The 20,199-nt window shown below is 42.7% G+C and overlaps 1 protein-coding gene across 1 annotated transcript in view; it reads right to left on the reverse strand.

Annotated features, from left to right (window-relative positions):
* Positions 1 to 11,498: 11,498 nt before the first annotated feature.
* IFT81 (intraflagellar transport 81) overlaps positions 11,499 to 20,199 on the reverse strand; it is a 51,451-nt gene continuing 42,750 nt past the window's right edge. The window contains exons 16-19 of the mRNA XM_036276501.1: positions 19,274 to 19,345; positions 19,112 to 19,197; positions 14,973 to 15,018; positions 11,499 to 12,229 (exon numbers count right to left, since the gene is read on the reverse strand). Of these exons, the coding sequence (XP_036132394.1) occupies positions 12,047 to 12,229; positions 14,973 to 15,018; positions 19,112 to 19,197; positions 19,274 to 19,345 (387 nt within the window). The 3' untranslated portion in view covers positions 11,499 to 12,046. The remainder of the gene's footprint in view (positions 12,230 to 14,972; positions 15,019 to 19,111; positions 19,198 to 19,273; positions 19,346 to 20,199) is intronic.

The following is a 20,199-nucleotide window of genomic DNA, read 5'->3' on the forward strand; positions in this document are numbered from 1 at the left end:
GATAAATCTGCAGACAGCTGGATATGAAGTCTGTCTACAAAAGACACGGATAAAAGGAGTTTAGAGAAATATATTTACTTTGTAGTTGCTAGAAATATCTCCTGTCTTAGGAAGGTTGACAGAGAGGATACTAGTTCTCAAGCAAAGACTACTTACTGGACATCAATAATGCTGGTTTGGGTAAGAGCGTCCGAGGCGACAGGGAGAGCGGGAGAGACAAGGACTCCGGAAACGTAGACAAACTGAAGCACAAACTATGCAGAAATAGTCTGACTCTGGCTCAGAGTTTTGTATACGTTTGTAGAAGAAGAATGAGAAAACATGCATTTGAAAGATAAGGTTTTAGGAAAACAGTCAGCAAAGGTCACAATCTGTGTGAAAGTAAAATTACATTTCCTCTGAGACATTCCCTCATTAAAATCTTCCTTGAGCACCAAGGGTCTCAGGGACAGTTTGTAGCATTGTCACCTTATCTCCCCTTTTCATCTTCAAAAAGCACACTTCAAAAGTGGTGCAGCTGGAGGAGCCCCCGACACCAGGAAAACGAAACTTCACTGCTTAGCCTGTAAAATCCGTCAGCTCGGGCCGGAGGAGCTCTTTCCTGTGCTAGGGCAACGTGGTGACGGCGACAACTGTGCCAGTTCGACATCAGTAAAATAATGGGAATGTACAGGGATAGCCACGCCCATGCAAAACCTGTTTTTCTATAGGTGTGAATGTCAGATTAAAAAATAAAAGTCACCAGTCTTTGAATTAGAAAACTTCAAAGTGATGCAGCTGCAATAATTTATCACAATTAAAAATTTAAGATCAGTGTTATCTGCTAGGACAGCTCACCTTTAAAAGTATCTTAAGTTAGCCCTGGCTGGTGTGGCTCAGCGGTTAGAGCGTCGGCCTGCGGTCCTGAGAGACCTGAGTTCGATTCCTGCTAAGGGCACGTACCTCGGTTGCAGTTTGTCCCCGGCCCTGGTTGGTCGTGCGGGTGGCAGCCACTCGATGTGTCTCTCTCACATCGATGTTTCTCTCTCTCTCTGTTCCTCTCTCTCCCTCCCACTCTATCTGTACAAAAAATGGAAAAATGTCCTCGAGTGAGGATAAAAAACAAATAAAAGTATCTTAAGTTAGCCCTGGCCGGTGTGGGTCAGCGGTTAGAGTGTCGGCCCGCGGACCGGAGAGACCCGGGTTCGGTTCCCGCTAAGGGCATGTACCTCGGTTGCGGTTTGTCCCCGGCCCCAGTTGGGGTTGTGCGGGTGGCAGCCACTTGATGTGTCTCTCTCACATTGATGTTTCTCTCTCTCTCTTCCTCCCTCTCTCCCTCCTGCTCTATCTGAAGATAAATGCAAAAATGTCCTCAGGTGAGGATAAAAAAAAAAAGTATATTAAGTTAATAAGTTTTATTTTTTTGGTACATGCCCTTAGCGGGAACCAAACCTGGGACTCTGGTCCACAGGCCAACGCTCCAACTGCTGAGCCAAACCGGCCAGGGCACGTCAATAAGTTTTAAAATCTGTTGACCACCTGTTTGACATCATTCACCTTGCTGCTAATAGCTGATGTAACACTTGCTTCCAATCCTCGACAACAAGCTATCCTCTGAAGTATTTTAATATGGTGTTTTTTTATTTCTACGTGTGCTCGTAGGTATGTGCACGTAACACAACATTTTACTGGGAATTAATGTATTGCGCATGCTGGAGACTGTTGCCAACAACATAATTACCTTTATCAATGCTCTGATCGATTATAACATCCTAGGAAACATGAAAATAGAAAATATTACTATTCCTAGTAATATGCCATGTAGGATAATGACCAGACTATAATTCTTAGTCACTTATTTGCTGAAAAGTAAAGTCACTTTATCAAAAAGGTTACTTAAGCCTTGTCCTGTGACTGTGACAACAAATTAAAAATGGAACTGCTTACACCCTTCAAAGTACGCAAAATGGTAACTGAAAGAATGTCACTTTAATGATAGTTAAAACCATCCACCTCCATGGGCTAAATGTAGATACAGCTGGAAGCTAACCTTGGCTTCCAGGCTTGAGGTTAGACTAGGAGGACTTCTATTGTCATCTGGGCAGGTGGCAACAACCTTAGACGGGGCTGTCGGCCTCCAAAGTCTTCTTTTAGACCTTGCATCAGGCTACAATGAACCTTGGCTTGGAAACAAATTCTGAATGCCAGAAAGCAAAGGTGAAGGGTTAAGTGCTTGTTATTTTTTTTATTTCTTAGATGCTAAAATGTTTTAAAAAGCAGGGACAGCTCAATTTAGATTATAAAAAGGCACTCTGATGAAAAGCAAATGTGTTCCTGAATGTATTTGGGAGTAGATGGTCAGAAAGCTAATGTGGAGTTTGTGGTCTAAATATATCATTTTCTTAGAGGCAGAACATATTGCTGAAGGGGGAAAAAAAACCTCTCTACCACAGGACTTATGGCATGTAGTAACTAAAATGTTTCTCCATTTCGTTGACTTTTCAACGTTGAGGAATATTATTCAGTGGACCCGAGAGAAGTCCTAAATTGGAAAAGCAGCAGAGTCCAAGGTCATCTCTCTTGTTTCCAAATATATCTTGAAACAAATGCAAGAAGGGCACTTTGCTGAGTGTTATCTGGACATATATAGTTTCAATCAAATTCTTCAAGAAGTGTCAGAATAAAAGTTGAACATTTGTTTGACACTGCCAAGTCCCCGGCAAGTGGGTCTCTTCGGCGGCTGGGGCGCTCCTCGGAGACTTGGCAATGATCACAACAAAAAGAGGTTCTTTTTCCCACTCTCCAGAAAAAGAAATCAAGCGCAGTTAAACACCAGCTCTGAATTTTTTCTCACATTTTTTTGATGGATAGGAAATCATATACACTTATAAAAATGTCTCCCGACAAAAATATAACTTTTAAATATTGTTTCCCAGCTAAATTCCTTGGAGTGATCAAATCTTTTTAGATATCTGAAAATGTTATATGTAACAAAAAAAAAAAATGAGGGTATAGATGACAGAGTTGTTGACTGAATCGAAGGATAAAATATGGAATCTTTGAGTTAGTATAAAAAATATCCCCCCAAGCCCTGGCCAGTTTTGCTCAGTGGTTAGTGCGTCAGCCTGTGGCCCGGAGAGTCCCAGCTCGGTTCCCACTATTGGCATGGACCTCGGTTGCAGTTTGTCCCCAGCTCCGGTTGGGATCCTGTGGGTGGCAACCAGTTGGTGGGTCTCTCTCTCATCGATGTCTCTCTCTTTCTCTTCCTCTCTTTTTCCCTTCCTCTCTATCTCAAGATAAATGTAAAAATGTCCTCGGGTGAAGATTAAAAAAAAAAAAAGCCCTACCAATACAATGAAACAAATAACTGGCATATTGCCTATAATGCTCTCCTTTGTCATAAAAAACACACCAGACTTAGTCCACGGTAGCAGTCTCCTGTGAAGATGATCGCCTTTATTCTCCATAGCAGAGCATCTCTCATTCCGCCCTGGGTCCAGAAGGAAGAAGGAATAGTAAGCACAGCTCCGATCATTAGACACCAAACAGACAAGGATTCCAAATCGTTCCAGCTCAAAACTGTCTGCAGTTTCGTTGCCCTCCTTTCCCAGCTTCAGCCCCCTTATTCCCTCCAGACTTGTGGCTCATACCGCAGGGTGGTCCCTTCCTCTTCCCCATGCTGCTCCTGCTCCTTCCCCGAGCCGAACTCGACCCCTGCTCCCGAAGGCGGGCGCTGTCTCCTCCAGCCTGCCCAGATCGTTTTGTTTTCCTCTTGGAATCACCTTAGGACTATGAACTCATGATCTCATTCCAAAAGGCTGCATTGAAACCTTGAGAGACCTAACTCCCCTCCCCCAAGAATGTAAGGAAGTCTAACAGAATTCTCCTTTTTCTAATGAAAACTTCTTTGATTCCTGAAACAGCAAATGTGTGCAGAAAATTCGAGGTGTATTGTTTGCCTACTAGATAATCCAGTGCTGTAAACTGCTTCAGCTGTAGGCTACACTTCTCATCTTGATAACTGGACCGAATTCCCCCAAAGGAGGAGCCATGCCTTTTCCTGCTCGACGTGCTTGACACAGAGCTGCAGGCGGGACAGGGCCAGTGAGCACGTGCTGGTTCCGGCCCGTCCTCGGGCTGTCCCCTCAAGTTCACCACTCGCTTATTCAATTCTTTTTTTTTTTTTAAATTTTTTTTTCTTTATTGATTTTAGAGAGAGAGGAAAGGGGGGGGAGAGACAGAAACATCGACGAAAGAGAACATGGATCGGCCGCCTCCTGCACGCCCCCCACTGAGGATTTGGCCCACAGCCTGGGCATGTGCCCTGACCAGGAGTCAAACCGGTGGCCTCTTGGTACATGGGTCGATACTCAACCACTGAGCCACACTGGCTGGGCTTATTTTTTTTTTAAATTCTCACCAGAGGATATTTTTCCATTTATTTTTAGACAGAGTGGGAGGGAGGGAGGGAGAGAGAGAGAGAAACATCAATGTGAGAGAGAAACATTTATCTGTTGCCTCCTGCACACCCCCTACTGGGGATTGAGCCCGAAACTGGGGCATGTGCCCTGCCTGGGAATTGAACCCGACTGTTCAGTCCAAGGACCACCACTCAATCTACTGAGCCACACCAGCCAGGCTGGACTCCCCTTTGATCCTTGTTTTCCCCAGACCTCCTCCTAGACTGAAGTTCAACAGCACCAGGTTTCCATATGTGTCCTGTTGTTTAACGTATTGTTAGCCCTGTTGGTGACTGGGGCCACGCCTTATGCTTTTACTATACCTTTTCACAGAGTCTAGCTGAGTGCCCAGCACGTCAAATTACAGAGCACAAGAGGCTGGCACCCAGGGTGGACTCTTTCCCCTCCCCCATGCAACTGGGTGACTACTGTGCTGTACTAAACTACTTGTCATTTCCTGGGCACGCCATGTCCTTAACTGCCTGCAGGTCCTCACCTTTCCAAGGCCTGGCAAAATCTTAACTCAGCCTGACAGATGCAGCCCAAGCCCTACCTCTTCCATCTGTCCTCATCCCCCATGTCAGAATTAATTGCTTCTTCCTCTGAGATCCTTGTTCTTTTCACATAACAAGAACTTTAAAAATTTTTGCTATGTAATATTAGAGTCATCTAGGCAGTGAGTTCTTTCACAGCAAAAACCAGGTCATGTTCATTTCATAGTTAGCACTTAGCACAGTGTCAGGCACACGGAAGACACTCAATTAATATGTGCATATAAATAAAATGAAACGCACTTACAATTTCATTCTCTAATTGGTCAAGCCGTCTCCTACTAATTTCCTCGGTTGCCTTGGCATGTTCCAAGGGCAAGGCAAGGAATGTCTATGAAACTATTCAGTGGATTCTAGATTTGACCACATTGAATTAATTTTGTGGCTTTGCTTAATATTTTATTGCACTTCGATCTTGAAATTCCACTGCAGCATTGTCCTAAAGTAAAACACGGGAATCAAGCTAAATGTCCAGCAACAGGAGACGTATATGATTTAAACACTTTCATAGAGAAAGATTTCAATTATAATCTATAAGGCTCCCATTTGCTCCGCATCTAAAACTATTCATTTCTTTTACGCATTTACTTGATATTCATTTTTGCTATGATTTCCTCATCGGGGTTGGTCGAGCTTATTTTTTTAATCACTTAGTGAATTCTGTTCTTCAGGGATAGTAAGCGAACACATCAAAAGAATAAAAAATAATAAGAAGCATTCAAAATAATTTCACACATACTATGGCTCATAAATGGACATCAACCTGTCTGCACACAGACAAGTATGGACACGGATCACACTGCAGTGCGGAGTAGGGGTTAAGGGTACAAGCCTTCGACCCGGCTCTGCCAGTTATCGGCTGTAATACCATGGACGGCGCTCCATGCCTCAGTTTACCCACTTGTAAGAGGGGTAACTGCACTGTGAGAGGGACATTCGTTCTTACCCATAAAGCACGCGGGACAGTGCTTGGCGCCTACTAAGTGCTCAGTGAGGGGCTGGCTGCGGCGGGGAGTCACGTTTGCCGGGTCTCGCTTTGCCCAGCTGCCGTCGGAAGCCGGTTTTCTGTCCCCGTCCGGGGCTTGGCTGCCAGGGCAGGACTAACCGGTGCTCCTCGCCAACCAACAGGCGCCCCGGAGAGGAGCCCACCGCACTGCGGTCCCTCCGAGGCCGGAGGCGGGGTGCTGCAGGCGCCAGGCTCGGATCCTGCGCTGGGGAGAGGCCCAGAGCCCCTGCCAAGTCCCCAGGGTAGTAAACGGGCCACGGATCACTCGGAGGCCCCGTCCAGCTCCCCGGCTCTGGGCTGCGCCCCGGGGTGGGCACCCAGGCTTCGCTGAAACGGAGGGTCTTTCGTTTCCTCCGGTGTTCCCAGGGGTGCATTGCCATGGACGCAAACCAAGTCTGGGGGCTCAAATCTCCGAGCGATTCTACAAAGGAAACTGTGCAGTCGTGTTTGCTGAGAAGATGCCTCCAGTTTGCCAAAAGAGGGGGCACGGGAGCAGAAAGCGTTTGTGTCCAAGTCTTCACAACTACTTGCTCGGATTCTGCGTTTTAGTGTCTGATGGGATGAGGCTAAATGACAGGAATAGCCAACTGTCTCTTTGTGAGACTGTCTTAAGAGGGACAACTATTCAAAATATACAGTGAACTTTGAACGATCCCTCTCTATCCTCCCCCAAAACCCTCCCCTCACGCCTGGCTGCCACACAGTGAACAGCTCTAATTAAAATTTCTCATTAAGCCCTGGCCAGTTTGGCTCAGCGGTTAAAGCATCGGCCTGCGGTCCGGAGAGACCCGGGTTCGGTTCCCGCTAAGGGCACGTACTTCGGTTGCGGTTTGTCCCCGGCCCTGGTTGGTCGTGCGGGTGGCAGCCACTCGATGTGTCCCTTTCACATTGATGTTTCTCTCTCTTTCCCTTCCTCTCTCTCCCTCCCACTCTATCTGTACAAAAAAAAAAAAAAAAAAAAAAATTTCTCATTAAAAGAAAAGGGAGAAGGAGAAACAATGACATATCCAATACAAATGCAACTTTATTTCTCTCCTAGCTGCCATGGATTGTTTTTTTAAAAAAAGGATCTGTTGTGTATATAATCTAGATCTCACCTTCAGTACAATGGAGAAGTTATTGATATAACCAAGTTTAATAAGAGTGACTTCCTCCCTAGGGCTAAACGCTCCTTCCTGCCAAGCAAGGGGAATGATGTAAGCGCCTAGAACCCTTTGTAGAAACAAGTCTCTGATTCACACTCGTTAGGCACCAACCTTGGGCGAATGAACGCCTGTGTAAAACAAGGAGGGTTCTACGAGCCATCTCCCTACGAAGTCGTTTTTCAGTACAAACTTCATACTGCTTTTGCGAAGGCAGTTTTGGCAAACTACCATTTGTGCATAGTTTCAAATTCAGTTCAGAAGAATTCAGCAAATTTATATATTTTTAGTTTGAGCAACATATTCAGTCTCTTATTTTATTCAAATTACTCTGTTATCATGTTAGCCTTGAAACTTAAGAAACAAACATACTTGGGAAAAGCACAGAGCGGAAAATTTTCCAAAAATTTTATATATGTTATATAAACTAATTAGGCTTTTTAGACGGTTTAATGAAATGATTTCTTTTATTTTTATTTATTTATTTATTTTTATCCTCATCCAAGGACATTTTTCCATTTTTTGTGTGTTCAGATATAATAGGAGGGAGAGAGAGGAAGAGAGAGAGAGAGAAACATTGACATGAAACATCGACGTGAAAGGGACACATCGAGAGGCTGCCACCCGCACGACCCAACCAGGGCCGGGGACAAACTGCAACCAAGGTACGTGCCCTTTGCGGGAACCAAACCCGGGTCTCTCTGGACCACAGTCCAACGCTCTAACCACTGAGAAACCGGCCAGGGCTATTTTTATTTTTGTAAAATAAGTTTTTATTGACTTTTTAGAGAGGAAGGGAGAGAGTGAAACATCGGTGAGAAACATCGATCGGCTGCCTCCTGCACTCCCCCTACTGGGCATGTGCCCTGACCAGGAATCCAACCGGGACCCCTCAGTCCATGGGATGACCGCTCACTCCACTGAGCCACACCGGCCAGGTGAAAGGACTTTTTTATTATTGCTGTCCGCTGAATTAAAGCAAAATGATAAATGAAAGTATTTATTTATTTATTTATTTTTATCCTCATCTGAGGACAGTTTTTCATTTTTTTGTTCTGATAGAGCAGGAGGGAGAGAGAGAGAGAAACATCGACGTGAAAGGAACACATCGAGTGGCTGCCACCCACACGACCCAACCAGGGCCGGGGACAAACTGCAACCAAGGTACATGCCCTTTGCGGGAACCGAACCCGGATCTCTCTGGACCGCAGGCCGACGCTCTAACCGCTGAGCAAAACCAGCCAGGGCTGATAGAAAGTATTTAAAGAAGAGAGTTAAGCCCTGGCCAGTTTCTCAGTGGTTAGAGCGTCGGCCTGCGGTCCAGAGAGACCCAGGTTCGATTCCCGCTAAGGGCACGTACCTCGGTTGCAATTTGTCCCCGAACCTGGATGGGTCATACGGGTGGCAGCCACTCGCTGTGTCCCTTTCACGTTGATGTTTCTCTCTTTCTCTCTTCCTCTCTCTCCCTCCCACTCTATCTGAACAAAAAATGGAAAAATGTCCTAGGGTGAGGATAAAAAAAAAAAGAGAGAGAGTTAAGCGTTCTGCAATTTCCTGAGATCTGGTTTGATTCCCTTATGCCTTTGAGCAATGTTCTAAGACCCTTCTGGTCCACTCTCTGGACCTGGAAAACACAGGATCTGGGACTCAGTTGTTAACAGATTTATAACAGAGAAGACGCTGTCCTATCGTAAAATTCTTCTTACAGGACAACCTTTAAAATTGGATTACTTCCTGAACTGACGCAGAAAGCGAGACAAGCCCAGTGGCCTTTTGAAGTTATGGTTTATACAGTGAGTCCCATGCAGCAGCTGGCGACACCGAGTCCTAGACCAGGAATCTGTGGACACAGAAGCAGGTTTCACAGGCTACATTTTTCTCCTTTATTTGGGCCATCATGTGGAAGACAGATTATCTTCCACAACGATTAAGTACTCTCATCAACTAGCCAGTTAGAGCATCCATCCCGAAGGGAAAATGTAATGAGCTATTCTCCGTTAGTGCCAGCTGTCAAAAACTGTGAGCTGGTCAGAGCTGCTTAATGTTACAATCAAATCTCGAAATGAGTGGAAAGTCGCTGTACAGAACCCATCAAGCTGCATTACTAAATGTCCGACGTTACATAAAAACTATAAATAACTTTGTACTGTTAGTGCCTTTTTTTTTTCAGTTTTGCTTTCCTTGAAGTAATAACGATGTTCTGCTTCAGTTAGTAAAGTCATTTGAAGCTGCCTTAGTTTTAATCCACACACTCTCTCTGTGTAGAATAAAATGGCAAGCAATAATCAGATCAGAATTAAAAGCATTCCTTGGAGTGTCTGTTGTTAACAATTTTAAAAATTAACAGAAGAGCACCAAAGAGAGTGAAGGCTGAGAACATGAAATACTGAGCTTAATAATCTCATAAGTGGACTTTCCTTTGGGAAATTAAATGCTGTTTCTGTAAAGGGTAGCTAGTCTTTTTCAAATATTTGCAAAGGAATCCATACTCTGGTTTAAGGAACATCAATCACTTACTGCTTAACAATAACAAGCCGGTAGCCAACACTGAACAAACACATCTACCTCCTTGCTCAACACCCGATTAGTGAATTAAGAAGGGTTTGTTTCCACAAACTGAAACACAGCCTTTACTCCTTTAGTGTGTGGTTGATCTAACAGCTGATCTAAAGGCACAAATGAGAAGGGCTGGTGGTTGGTATCTGCCCAACTGGGAGGCTAAAGCAAGCTGAGGACCAGATGCAAACCACTTAATAATGCGTTGTTTCTTAAAATTTGTTACAATAAGTTTCCTTCTATACTTTCCTGGTAAATTCTTCCTTGGCTGCCACCTCTTCTTGCCATAGTGTCTAGAATTACCAGCAGACTCCATGCTAGTAAGTTGCTGATTCCCAAGAAAGACACTTCCCAAGAAAGACACTTTCAAACAAAAACCACGAGTAGCACACGCTTGGGAACAAAGACGCAAAGCCATAATCGGCTCTGTGTGTGTGCAGGACAGAAACAATTTTCTTCACTAATTCCTTCCCCAGCGTGGCTAAAAAGAACTAACCCAAGATGGACATGCTAACAATTTGAAATTCGAGTTTCTAAATCTAAAGGAAAAACATTTGGGAAGGTATCTGAAAACTGAAATGAAGCAAATGGTCGCATAACATTTGGTATCTTTCTTTTTTAAATTTTAATTGAGTTTTAGAGAGAAGAAGGGAGAGAGAGAGAGAGAGAGAAACATCAATGAGAGAGAGAAACATCAATCATTGCCTCTGGCATGCGCCCCAACTGGGGACTGAACCCGAAACCTGGGTATGTGCCCTGACTGGAAATAAACCTGCCACTTTTTCGTGGTCAGGACGATGCTCCAACTAACTGAGTCACACCCACCAGGGCTATATCTTTCTTTAGGGAAAAATCAAAGAAATCTTCCAGTATCTTTGAGCAGAGATGGAATCACTTGGAATCCTGTGCTAACATTTTAGCACATGACAATATCTATATTCTATTGACAATTTTTTTTTTTTTTATCCTCACCCGAGGACATTTTTCCTTTTTTTTTTGTGTTCAGGTAGAGTGGGAGGGAGAGAGAGGAACAGAGAGAGAGAGAAACATCGATGTGAAAGGGACACATCGAGTGGCTGCCACCCGCAGACCAACCAGGGCCGGGGACAAACTGCAACCGAGGTACATGCCCTTAGCGGGAACTGAACCCGGGTCTCTCCAGACCGCAGGCCGACGCTCTAACCGCTGAGCCAAACCGGCCAGGGCTGACAACTTTTTATATTTAAAGTAATGGTCCCCAGGACCTATGTACTAGTTTAGATTTTTTTTTTTAAAAATCCTCACCAGAGGACATTTTTGCATTTATTTTCAGATAGAGTGGGAGGGAGAGAAGGAGGAAGAGAGAGAGAAACATCAATGTGAAAGGGACACACTGGCCCAACATGGGCTGGGGACAAACTGCAACACAGGTACGTGCCCTTAGCAGGAACCGAACCCGGGTCTCTCTGGTCCGCAGGCCGATGCTCTAACCACTGCGCCAAACCAGCCAGGGCCTATTTTAGATTTTTGATGAAAATAAGTGATAATCCTTAAATTTAATATATACCATCATAGACACTTAAAAAATAAATTTTGACACAACTACATAATTTTATTTTTTTTCTTTATTGATTTTAGAGGAAGAGGGAGAGACAGAAACATTGATGAGAGAGAACATCGACTGGCCGCCTCCCGCATGCCCCCCACTGGGGATCGGGTCCATAACCTGGGCATGTGCCCTCACTGGGAATCGAACCAGCGACCTCTTGGTGCAGGGTCGACGCCCAATGACTGACCCACACCCGCTGGGCTATAATTTTAAAAGAAACAGCCATGATATGTATACCGAGTTTTATTTGCCTTTCAATAATACAAATAGAACAAATATGTTATTCAAAATATTAAAATTTCTTGAATTTTACAGAAGAAAAAGAAGTGAAACTGTAGGAACTGCTGAACTTCAGATAAATGTTTCTTCAAAACAAGAGATATTAGTTCCTAAAAGATTCTTCTAAAGTTAAAAAAAGGTTAAGAAAAACATTAAGCCATTGGGTTATTACATTTTTTAAAAACTACGTTTCTTAATAGACCCATGTTTACATTTACATCTAGTAAACTTTGTCTCCTGTCTCATAAAACTCAGAAGACACCACTGATGTTTAAACTAAGCAAAAATAAAAGTCGTCTTTTCATATTAAAAATCTTGAAAACCTAAATCTGCCTTAACATTATTTTCCAATAAAACTTAACAGTAAAAATGGCTCATCTGAAAGCAAACTGTTACACAAACCACGTTTAAGAAAAGAAATACACCGCGGGGGTATGCTTGTGTCTGGCGACAGCAACGACAACCCTGAGTGGTGGCGCAGGAGCTCAGAGTATCAGGCGGTCCTCTCCTCCCTCCTGAATTACCTGCCCAATGGAAGCCTGGTTCTGCTGCTTCAGAAAGCACTGTTTCTTACACTCCATCAGCTGTTCAAAATCACGCCACATTTTCACTTGCTTCATATTTGGACCATGACTTTCTCGTACAGCTTTTTGTTTCTCCCGAAGGTTCTATTATATATACATATACATATATATGTATATAAAAATAAAGAATAATTATATCTCAGTTACAGGGATGTATTTCTCTTGCTGTAATCAGAAGAATATGGTATGCTTTGTACAACTGATGAATAGTAGTTAAGTGGAGATTAGGATTATACAAATTAAATAAACTTATGATAGACATAGGACAACCTGAAGTTAAAAAAAAAAGCAGAAAAATATCAAAGAAAAGAAGAAGGGAAAATAAAGGGCAGCAGGAAAGAGGAGCAGTATCATAGTACAGAAAAAAGAATGCAGATTTGGGGAGTCAGAAGACTTAGTTTCAACCTTGGCTTTGCCACGAGTTCTAAGTGAGACCCTTAATTCCTCTGAACTTCAATTTTCTCAATGTTCAATTCAGGCTGACAATAGTGGTACCTATAGAAGTATCTGCCTTATAAGATTATTTTTTCATATGATATAATAGATATTAAAATACACAACAAGCGACCATGTGTTGTTACTTTATTAACCAGTGTGCTCTTTCCTGGCTCAGTATGTGCTCTCTGTATGCATACATTTCTGTGGGAGAAGATCTCGTGGTTTTTAGAGCCCACTACTCTAAGGCCCAATCCTCATTAGACTTGTGTTTGTTACTAATAGCCGACAGGGTTCCACCTACCAAAACTTCTACTCACCACCTCTAAAATCACAGACAGGAATAAGAAAATTTTTCAATAAATTGCAAACATGTACTTTGGGTCCGTACTGTGACCAACTGAGGAAGGGTGACTGAAAGGAGGGTGTCACAAAGTCAGAGACCGTGACAGGCAAGAGAGGAAGGCAGGCGAGCCGAGGGAACCGGAGAGGACGGCCGTCGCTCAGGGGACACCGGGCGACAGACCCTGGGCACCGAGCGTGAGGACGCTTCAGGAAGACAGAAGGATGAAAGGCACAGAAGCAGATTACACAGACGCGTCCCCACCTTCTCCCCTTTTAGGATCTAGCTGAGCTAATAACTGATCTAAGGACACTAATGAGGAGGCTGGTAGTAGACACTGGCCCAAATAAGAGGCTAACCTACGCTGAGGACCAGGTTCAAACCACGTACTAAAAACTGCCCTCCCCCGCTGAGGATGATGAAAGCAAAGGTAACAGCAACAGGAAGCAAAACTGAATTAAGAAAATACGAATATAACCAGCAAATTTTTGACACAGTACCTGGCATGCAACTACATCTAAGTCTATGTTACAAATAAAGTATCTTACAACACATATTTTTATCCTCATAAACTAAAACAAAAGGAGTGATCAGATCAAGAATTTTAAAAGCTCTGAGCATGATTTTTGTTGTTGTTCATCCTCACCCAAGGATATTTTTTCCATTGATTTTTTTTAGAGTGGAAAGGAGGGAGGGAGAGAGAAACATTGACGTGAGACAGACACAACTATTGGTTGCCTCCCACACCACCCTGAGCAGGGCCTCAGATCAAATCTGCAACCTAGGTATGTGCCCTTGACCAGGGATCAGACCCATGACCCTTTAGTGCATGGGTCCATGCTTGAACCACTGAGTCATGCTGGCCGGGCTTGATCATGATTTTATGATTAAGGTGCTACTTAAATGGCAGCTTTTCTTATATTATTGGAATAATTTCCTTGTCAAAAATCCTAACAACCTATACGAGTTATCTAAAGAACCAAAGACAGGACGTGGGCACTAAGTCAGAAATATTAAATTTAATTTGCTTTACAACCACGTGAATTTGAAACCTTTAACTTATGAATACAACTGACTTCAGTATATAATTTATTTTTAATGTTAACTGTCATTTAATACAGATTTATTTGGTTGACAGTTGCAATGTACAAAAAATACTTGTCACAGATTTCATTGTTCTTTAAGGGGAGGTGGTATAAAGTGGGGAAGCTGAGATTTTCAGCACAGTACTCCACAACACTGGGTAAGGCAATCCCGGCAGATGGCAGTGGCCTGCGGCCTACAGGTGGGCCCGAGGGGGCTGCGAATGTCCGCTCTGCGCGGCTTAGGAAGGCTTAGGCTATCATCGCTTTGCAAGGCTGGGTTTGTTCTGTCTGTCTTTAAATTTTAGATTATCTCTTTTTTTCCTTTTGGTATGGCATGTCATTCCCAAGGATATGTTTTTATTGACTTTTTAGAGAAAGGAAAGTAGAGAGAGAGAGAAACATCAATGTGAGAAAGAAACATGACTGGCTGCCTCCCGTACTTGCCCCAAGTGGGGAATGAACCCAAAACCTAGGTAATGTGCCCTGACCAGGAACCGAACCTGCAACCTTTCGGTCTACGGGATGATGCTCCAACCAACTGAGCCAGGGCTGTGCCTTCACTTTTATAAAACTAAATTCCTAAGGAAGTACCTTCACCCTTGAAAAGGATTAAGGCCCTGGCCATTGTGGCTCAGTGCTTAGAGCGACGGACCACGAACCAGAGTCACGGGTTCGATTCCGGTCAAGGGCACGTACCTCAGTTGCAGTTCAATCCAGGTCCTGGCTGGGGTCCTGCGGAAGGCAACCAATCGGTGTCTCTCACATTGAGGTTTCTCTCTCCCTCCGTCCCTCTCACTCTATCTGAAGTATCAATGGAGAAATATCCTCAGGTGAGGATTAAAAAAAAGAATTAATAAGGATCCAATTTCCCTTTGAAAACTGTATTAAATCTTTTAAAATGAATGACAATGTCAAAACCAAGAACTGAAACGAAAGCCTGAAAAAATAAATACTACATTCTTACCTTTCCAAGGTTTTCCTGTTCAGCAATATTTTTGGTGTACTGTTCCCTAGAGAGTCAATGTAATGATTTAGTTCCAATGTACTTCAATTGATTTGATTGTATAACTAAATTATAAATGAACATATATACCTAAATAAATTAAACAATGTAGTTTAGAGTACTAGAGTCAGAAGAAAACTCATTATCAAATATTCTCCTTCCTCATCCTTAGTCAGCTCTTAGAAGTCAACTAGAGTAAATAGTAATTTAAGGAGAAAAAAGGCAAAACATTGCATAAGAAATTAGAGAGTTAAAATGTTAATTACTATTTCTAGTTAATCTACCCTTAAAACAATGGCAACCCATTTGCTTAAATTACTTCATTTTTTAGGAGGTTTGCAAAAGGGAGAAAGAATACACATTTAAAATAAACACTAGATAGCATCTAACCCTGGAATTCTAATTCTAGGAAGTCATCTTACAGAAGAACTCTCATAACGTAATAAAAATAAAATAAAAACCATTTACTTCACCTTTGGCTTTTAACAGTAAAAATCTGCAAACGAACTAAAGTTGATAGATGGGGAAATGTTTAAATAGATTATACTACTCCATTAAAAGGAATAGTAGAGAGTTATAAAAAAGAATGGGGTAGATCTATAAATACTAGAGTGGAAAGAATTCTAGATAAACTATGAAGAGAAAAATTGTATGTGTAGTTTAATTTTATTTTTATATACACACAAAAATATTTTCCATGCATTTGCTAACACACACACACACACACACACACACACGCAAACACATGGGAAAAGGATATGGAATAATGTACACCAAAATATTAACATTAGACATTCCTGAGGCATGCTAATATGGACAAAATTCAATTTTTGTGTACTATATTTCATAATGATTACTTAAAAAAATTTTGGGGGGGGTTAATCCTCACCTGAGGATATTTTCCATTAACTTTTAGAGAGAGAGGAAGGGGGAGGGGAGGAGAGAGAGATCAATATGAGAGAGACCCATTGATTGTTTGCCTCCTGCATGACTGGGTCCGGGGATAGAACCTGCAACCCAGGTATGTGCCCTTGACTTGGAATCGAACCTGAGACTCTTTGGTCCACGGGCTGACACTCTAACCACTGAGCCAAAGTGGCCAAGTTTGTATTATTTATTTATATCTAGATAGATAGATAGATAGATAGATAGATAGATAGATAGAAAGATTTTTTTATCCTCACCGAGGACATTCTTCCATTTTTTTTTCAGAGTGGAGGGAGAGAGAGGAAGAGAGAGAGAAACATCGACGTGAAAGGGACACATCGAGTGGCTGCCTCCCGCACGACCCAACCAGGGCCGGGGACAAACTGCAACCGAGGTATGTGCCCTTTGCGGGAACCAAACCTGGGTCTCTCTGGACCGCAGGCCAACGCTCTAACCACTGAGCAAAATTGGCCAAAATTGGTATTATATTTTTAAACAAAAGTATAATTAGCGCTGGCCAGTTTGGCTCAGCAGTTAGAGCGTTGGCCTGCGGACCAAAGGGTCTCAGGTTCAATTCCAAGTCAAGGGCACATACCTGGGTTGCGGTTCATCCCAGGCCCTGGTCGGGGTCATGTGGGAGGCAACCAGTCAATGTTTCTCTCTCTCTTCCTCTCTCCCTCCCTCCTACTCTATCTGAATAAAAATGAAAAAATATCCTTGGATGAGGATAATTTTTAAAAAAGTATAATTACATTTTTATATTACATAAGACAAAAAGTGAGATTTAAAGTGTTAGTGAAAAGATTGAAGGGTGAAGAGAAACTTCTGACCTCAAATTTGGATGGAAGAAGACTATGCTTCTGTGTAAACTACACTATAGTACTTAAAAAGAAATTGAACACCACAAAACTGAGAATCTAATAAGTCACAGCCCACAAAGAGAAGCCCTAGCAGTCTGAGTGAAGGCAGATTCGCATGTATGCAGAAAGGGAGGTAAATGTAATTAGAAAGGAGAGGAGGTCAATCAAAAGTACCCCAAGAGTGGCCTGGCTGGCTTGGCCCAGCGGTCAGAGCTTCTGAAGATAAATGGAAAAATATCCGCAGGTGAGGATTTAAACAATGTACCCCAAGCGCTTGCAGAGCTGAAGTGAAGGCAGACCTGTGCGGGGGAGCGAGGGAACACTCAATGGCCTTCATTTTGCTCTCAGACTTTACGAGACACTGCGTCGAACGGTCTGCCTGTCCAGCTTGCTCATGAACCACAGCCAGGAGGACGGGAATGGCACAAGGCGGAAGCAGAATGTCTCCCTACAGTTCTGATGGCTTTCAATGATTCCTTTATGACCCTAGGCCTGAGAAATGTCCAGATTGTTTGAGAATTTCCGTTTATATTTGATCAAGAAATCAGCAGGCTCCTACTCTTTCCCCATAAACCAATACATGATTTTGATTTATTCAAGAAAGAAATCAAATATGGAGCACCTGTTACATGCAAGGATGCCCTGGGGTTGAGGAGCAGACAGGACGACAGCGGCCCTCACGCCCCAGGGACTCAGACTCTGTAATTTCCCAAACACCTGCTGCGCAGACTATGTTTAACTTATCTCCTGCAGTATATCGTGTTTACCGTATCTTACAATGAGGAAGTGATTTGCTCAAGGTCACAAACTAGGAACTGGGAAGATCAGGTTAGAAACCAATTTTATAGTCTCGCTCTAGTACTTTGGAATAAAAGTGCTACCTCTTTAAGTAAAATTCAAATGTGCAGATGATCTTTCAAAACCAAGCTGATTTCTTAGACCTCTGGCTTAAGTACCACAAAAGTAGAAAATAGAATAACAATAAAAATATTGTGTCTATAATAGTAATAATATTTTAAACATGTAACAGTGAGTTTAGAGTACAGTTAACTCTATACTCTCTAATATTCTCATCATGTGCTATTCTAGTCAGGGCCCAGTATTTTTCTATAGAAAAACTAAGGAACGATAAAGGTTATAATAATTTTTAAAATGATTTAGAAGACAATCTGGTTAGAAAATTGATCAGAAAAACAATGGTTCAGCAGCAATATTTCCTTTTTAAAAAAATTCATATAGATAATTTTGAAAGAACTTAATTTCTAACTTTTTATTTTTCAAGAACAATATTAACTTCTCACATTTGTGAAATATTAGCATTGACCATATATATTTATTTGAGCTAAATTTACATTCAATGAAGGAATCTGACTAAGTACATAAAATATTCTATTTATAGGATATCTTCAGTCTGGCTTGCATTCCAGTACATTACATACAAAAAAAAGTTTAGTCTCTGCCAAGACTTTCTATGCCTTAGCTTCCTGTCTGTAACATTAATGTACATGCCACTAAAAATCTCAACTGCTACCTAGAAGGAATGTGAATCCTGCACTTTGAGTTCTTACTGGATGATACAAGCAAAACATCTGAAGTGTGGTAAGGGGCAAAGAACGCACATCTTAGTCTATTACTGCGTTTTGTCCCAGCTGGAATTCCGTTCTGCAGTATTCGTAGGCAGTTTCTGATTTGCTGCAGTATGCTGCAGGCTGTGGCTACAAAAAGACCCGCCGTGCGAGGACCAGAGGTGTCTGCACGCCCCAACCTGAGGCTGGCACGCCGCAATCACACGGTTTCTAGCTGAAAGGCAGTCACTCACACCGCACTATTAGCAGGCAGATGACTAGAGTCCAAGCCATGGGGGACTTTAAAAATAGACAAACCTTGCTGCTTATAAAAAACCAACTATCAAATTATATGTATTCCTCGGAGGGGAGAATGGGAAACTATTCATGACTACGAGAGTGTCCAGAGTGACAAAAAAGTTTTGGTAATGTATAGTTGTGATGGTTGCACAACAATGTTAGAATCAGTGCAACTCAGCTGCACACTTTCAATGGTTACAGTGGCAAATTTTATGGCATATATGTTTTGTGACAAAAGAGTAAGCAAACAAGAAAGAAAGTTATACATATTCCTACTTCGTTAGCAGGGCTAGACTATTCAGAAGATGTTTAACAAGAAATAAACCTAAATAATATCTTAGTATCTGCTTATTGAAGTACTCCAAACTTTATAATTTCATCTTATTTATAAAACTTCTACGGGTGAAAACATTAAGTAACTCAGTATAAAAACAACAAGGTTACTTGCCTAATTGCCTTTCTTTTTTCTTGTTGATCGGAAGACACATATGCCTTCATCTCATCAGTAGCACGATGAAGTTGTACTTCTAGATTCTAAATGGAAAGACAAGGTTAAGCCCTTGATACAGAAAACTCTCAGGGAAGTTCTGATTCACTCTCTTTGTCTTACCTTAATCATACAATTTGTATAGTGGTATTTACTTTCTTCTTGAAGACATTCTTCACGGAGTCCTCTGACTTCCTACAACATATCATTTTAAATGGACAACATTACTGAGGGAATATCAGATGCAGAGGACGACGACATGCACAACAAAGAAAAGACCATCAGTCATTTCCTCTTCTGCACCGAAAGCTCTGTTCCCTGGAACAGACTGGGCTGCAGTCTTTTCTGGAGACAACACCTCTGCTCCGAAGCTGCACGCTCAGGTATTCATTTACGAAGTCCCTAGTGTGTGACCAGCTCTGTGGTAGGTGCTGGGAACACAGCAATGACCAAGACATGCCCCTGCTCTCATTTGAGAAGAGGAAACAGGCCCTGGCCAGTTTGGCTCAGCAGTTGGAGCATCGGCACGTGGACCAGAGAGTTCTGGGTTCGGTTCCCGCTAAGGGCACCTACCTCGGTTGCGGTTCATCCCCGCCCCAAATTGGGGTTGTGTGGGTGGCAGCCACTCAATGTGTCTCTCTCACATCAGTGTTTCTCTCTCTCTCTTCCTCCCTCTCTCCCTTCCACTCTGTCTGAAGATAAATGCAAAAATGTCCTTGGGTGAGGATTAAAAAAAAAAGAAGAGGAAACAGGCATAAAAGGAGACGCATGATGAAGGTCGTTTTAGATGGGGATAAGGACCATGAAGAAAATTCAGCAGCAGAATGCGACAGGGTGACTGAGTGGGTGACGACAGATAGGGTGAGCAGAGATCTCCAGGAGGGGTGACTTTCAGACTGAGGCCTGACAGATGAAAAGGAGATCGAAGCACAGAGCTGGGGCAGAGTGGTCCAGAGAGGAGCACGTGCAAGAGCCCTGAGGGGACAGGCTGGCCCGGCTGAAGTACCAGACGGAGCGCGTGGACCTGAAGTTCTTTTACTTGTTGTTTT

The sequence above is a fragment of the Molossus molossus genome, unplaced genomic scaffold, assembly GCF_014108415.1.
Source record: "Molossus molossus isolate mMolMol1 unplaced genomic scaffold, mMolMol1.p scaffold_m16_p_22, whole genome shotgun sequence".
Classification (NCBI taxonomy): Eukaryota; Metazoa; Chordata; class Mammalia; order Chiroptera; family Molossidae; genus Molossus; species Molossus molossus.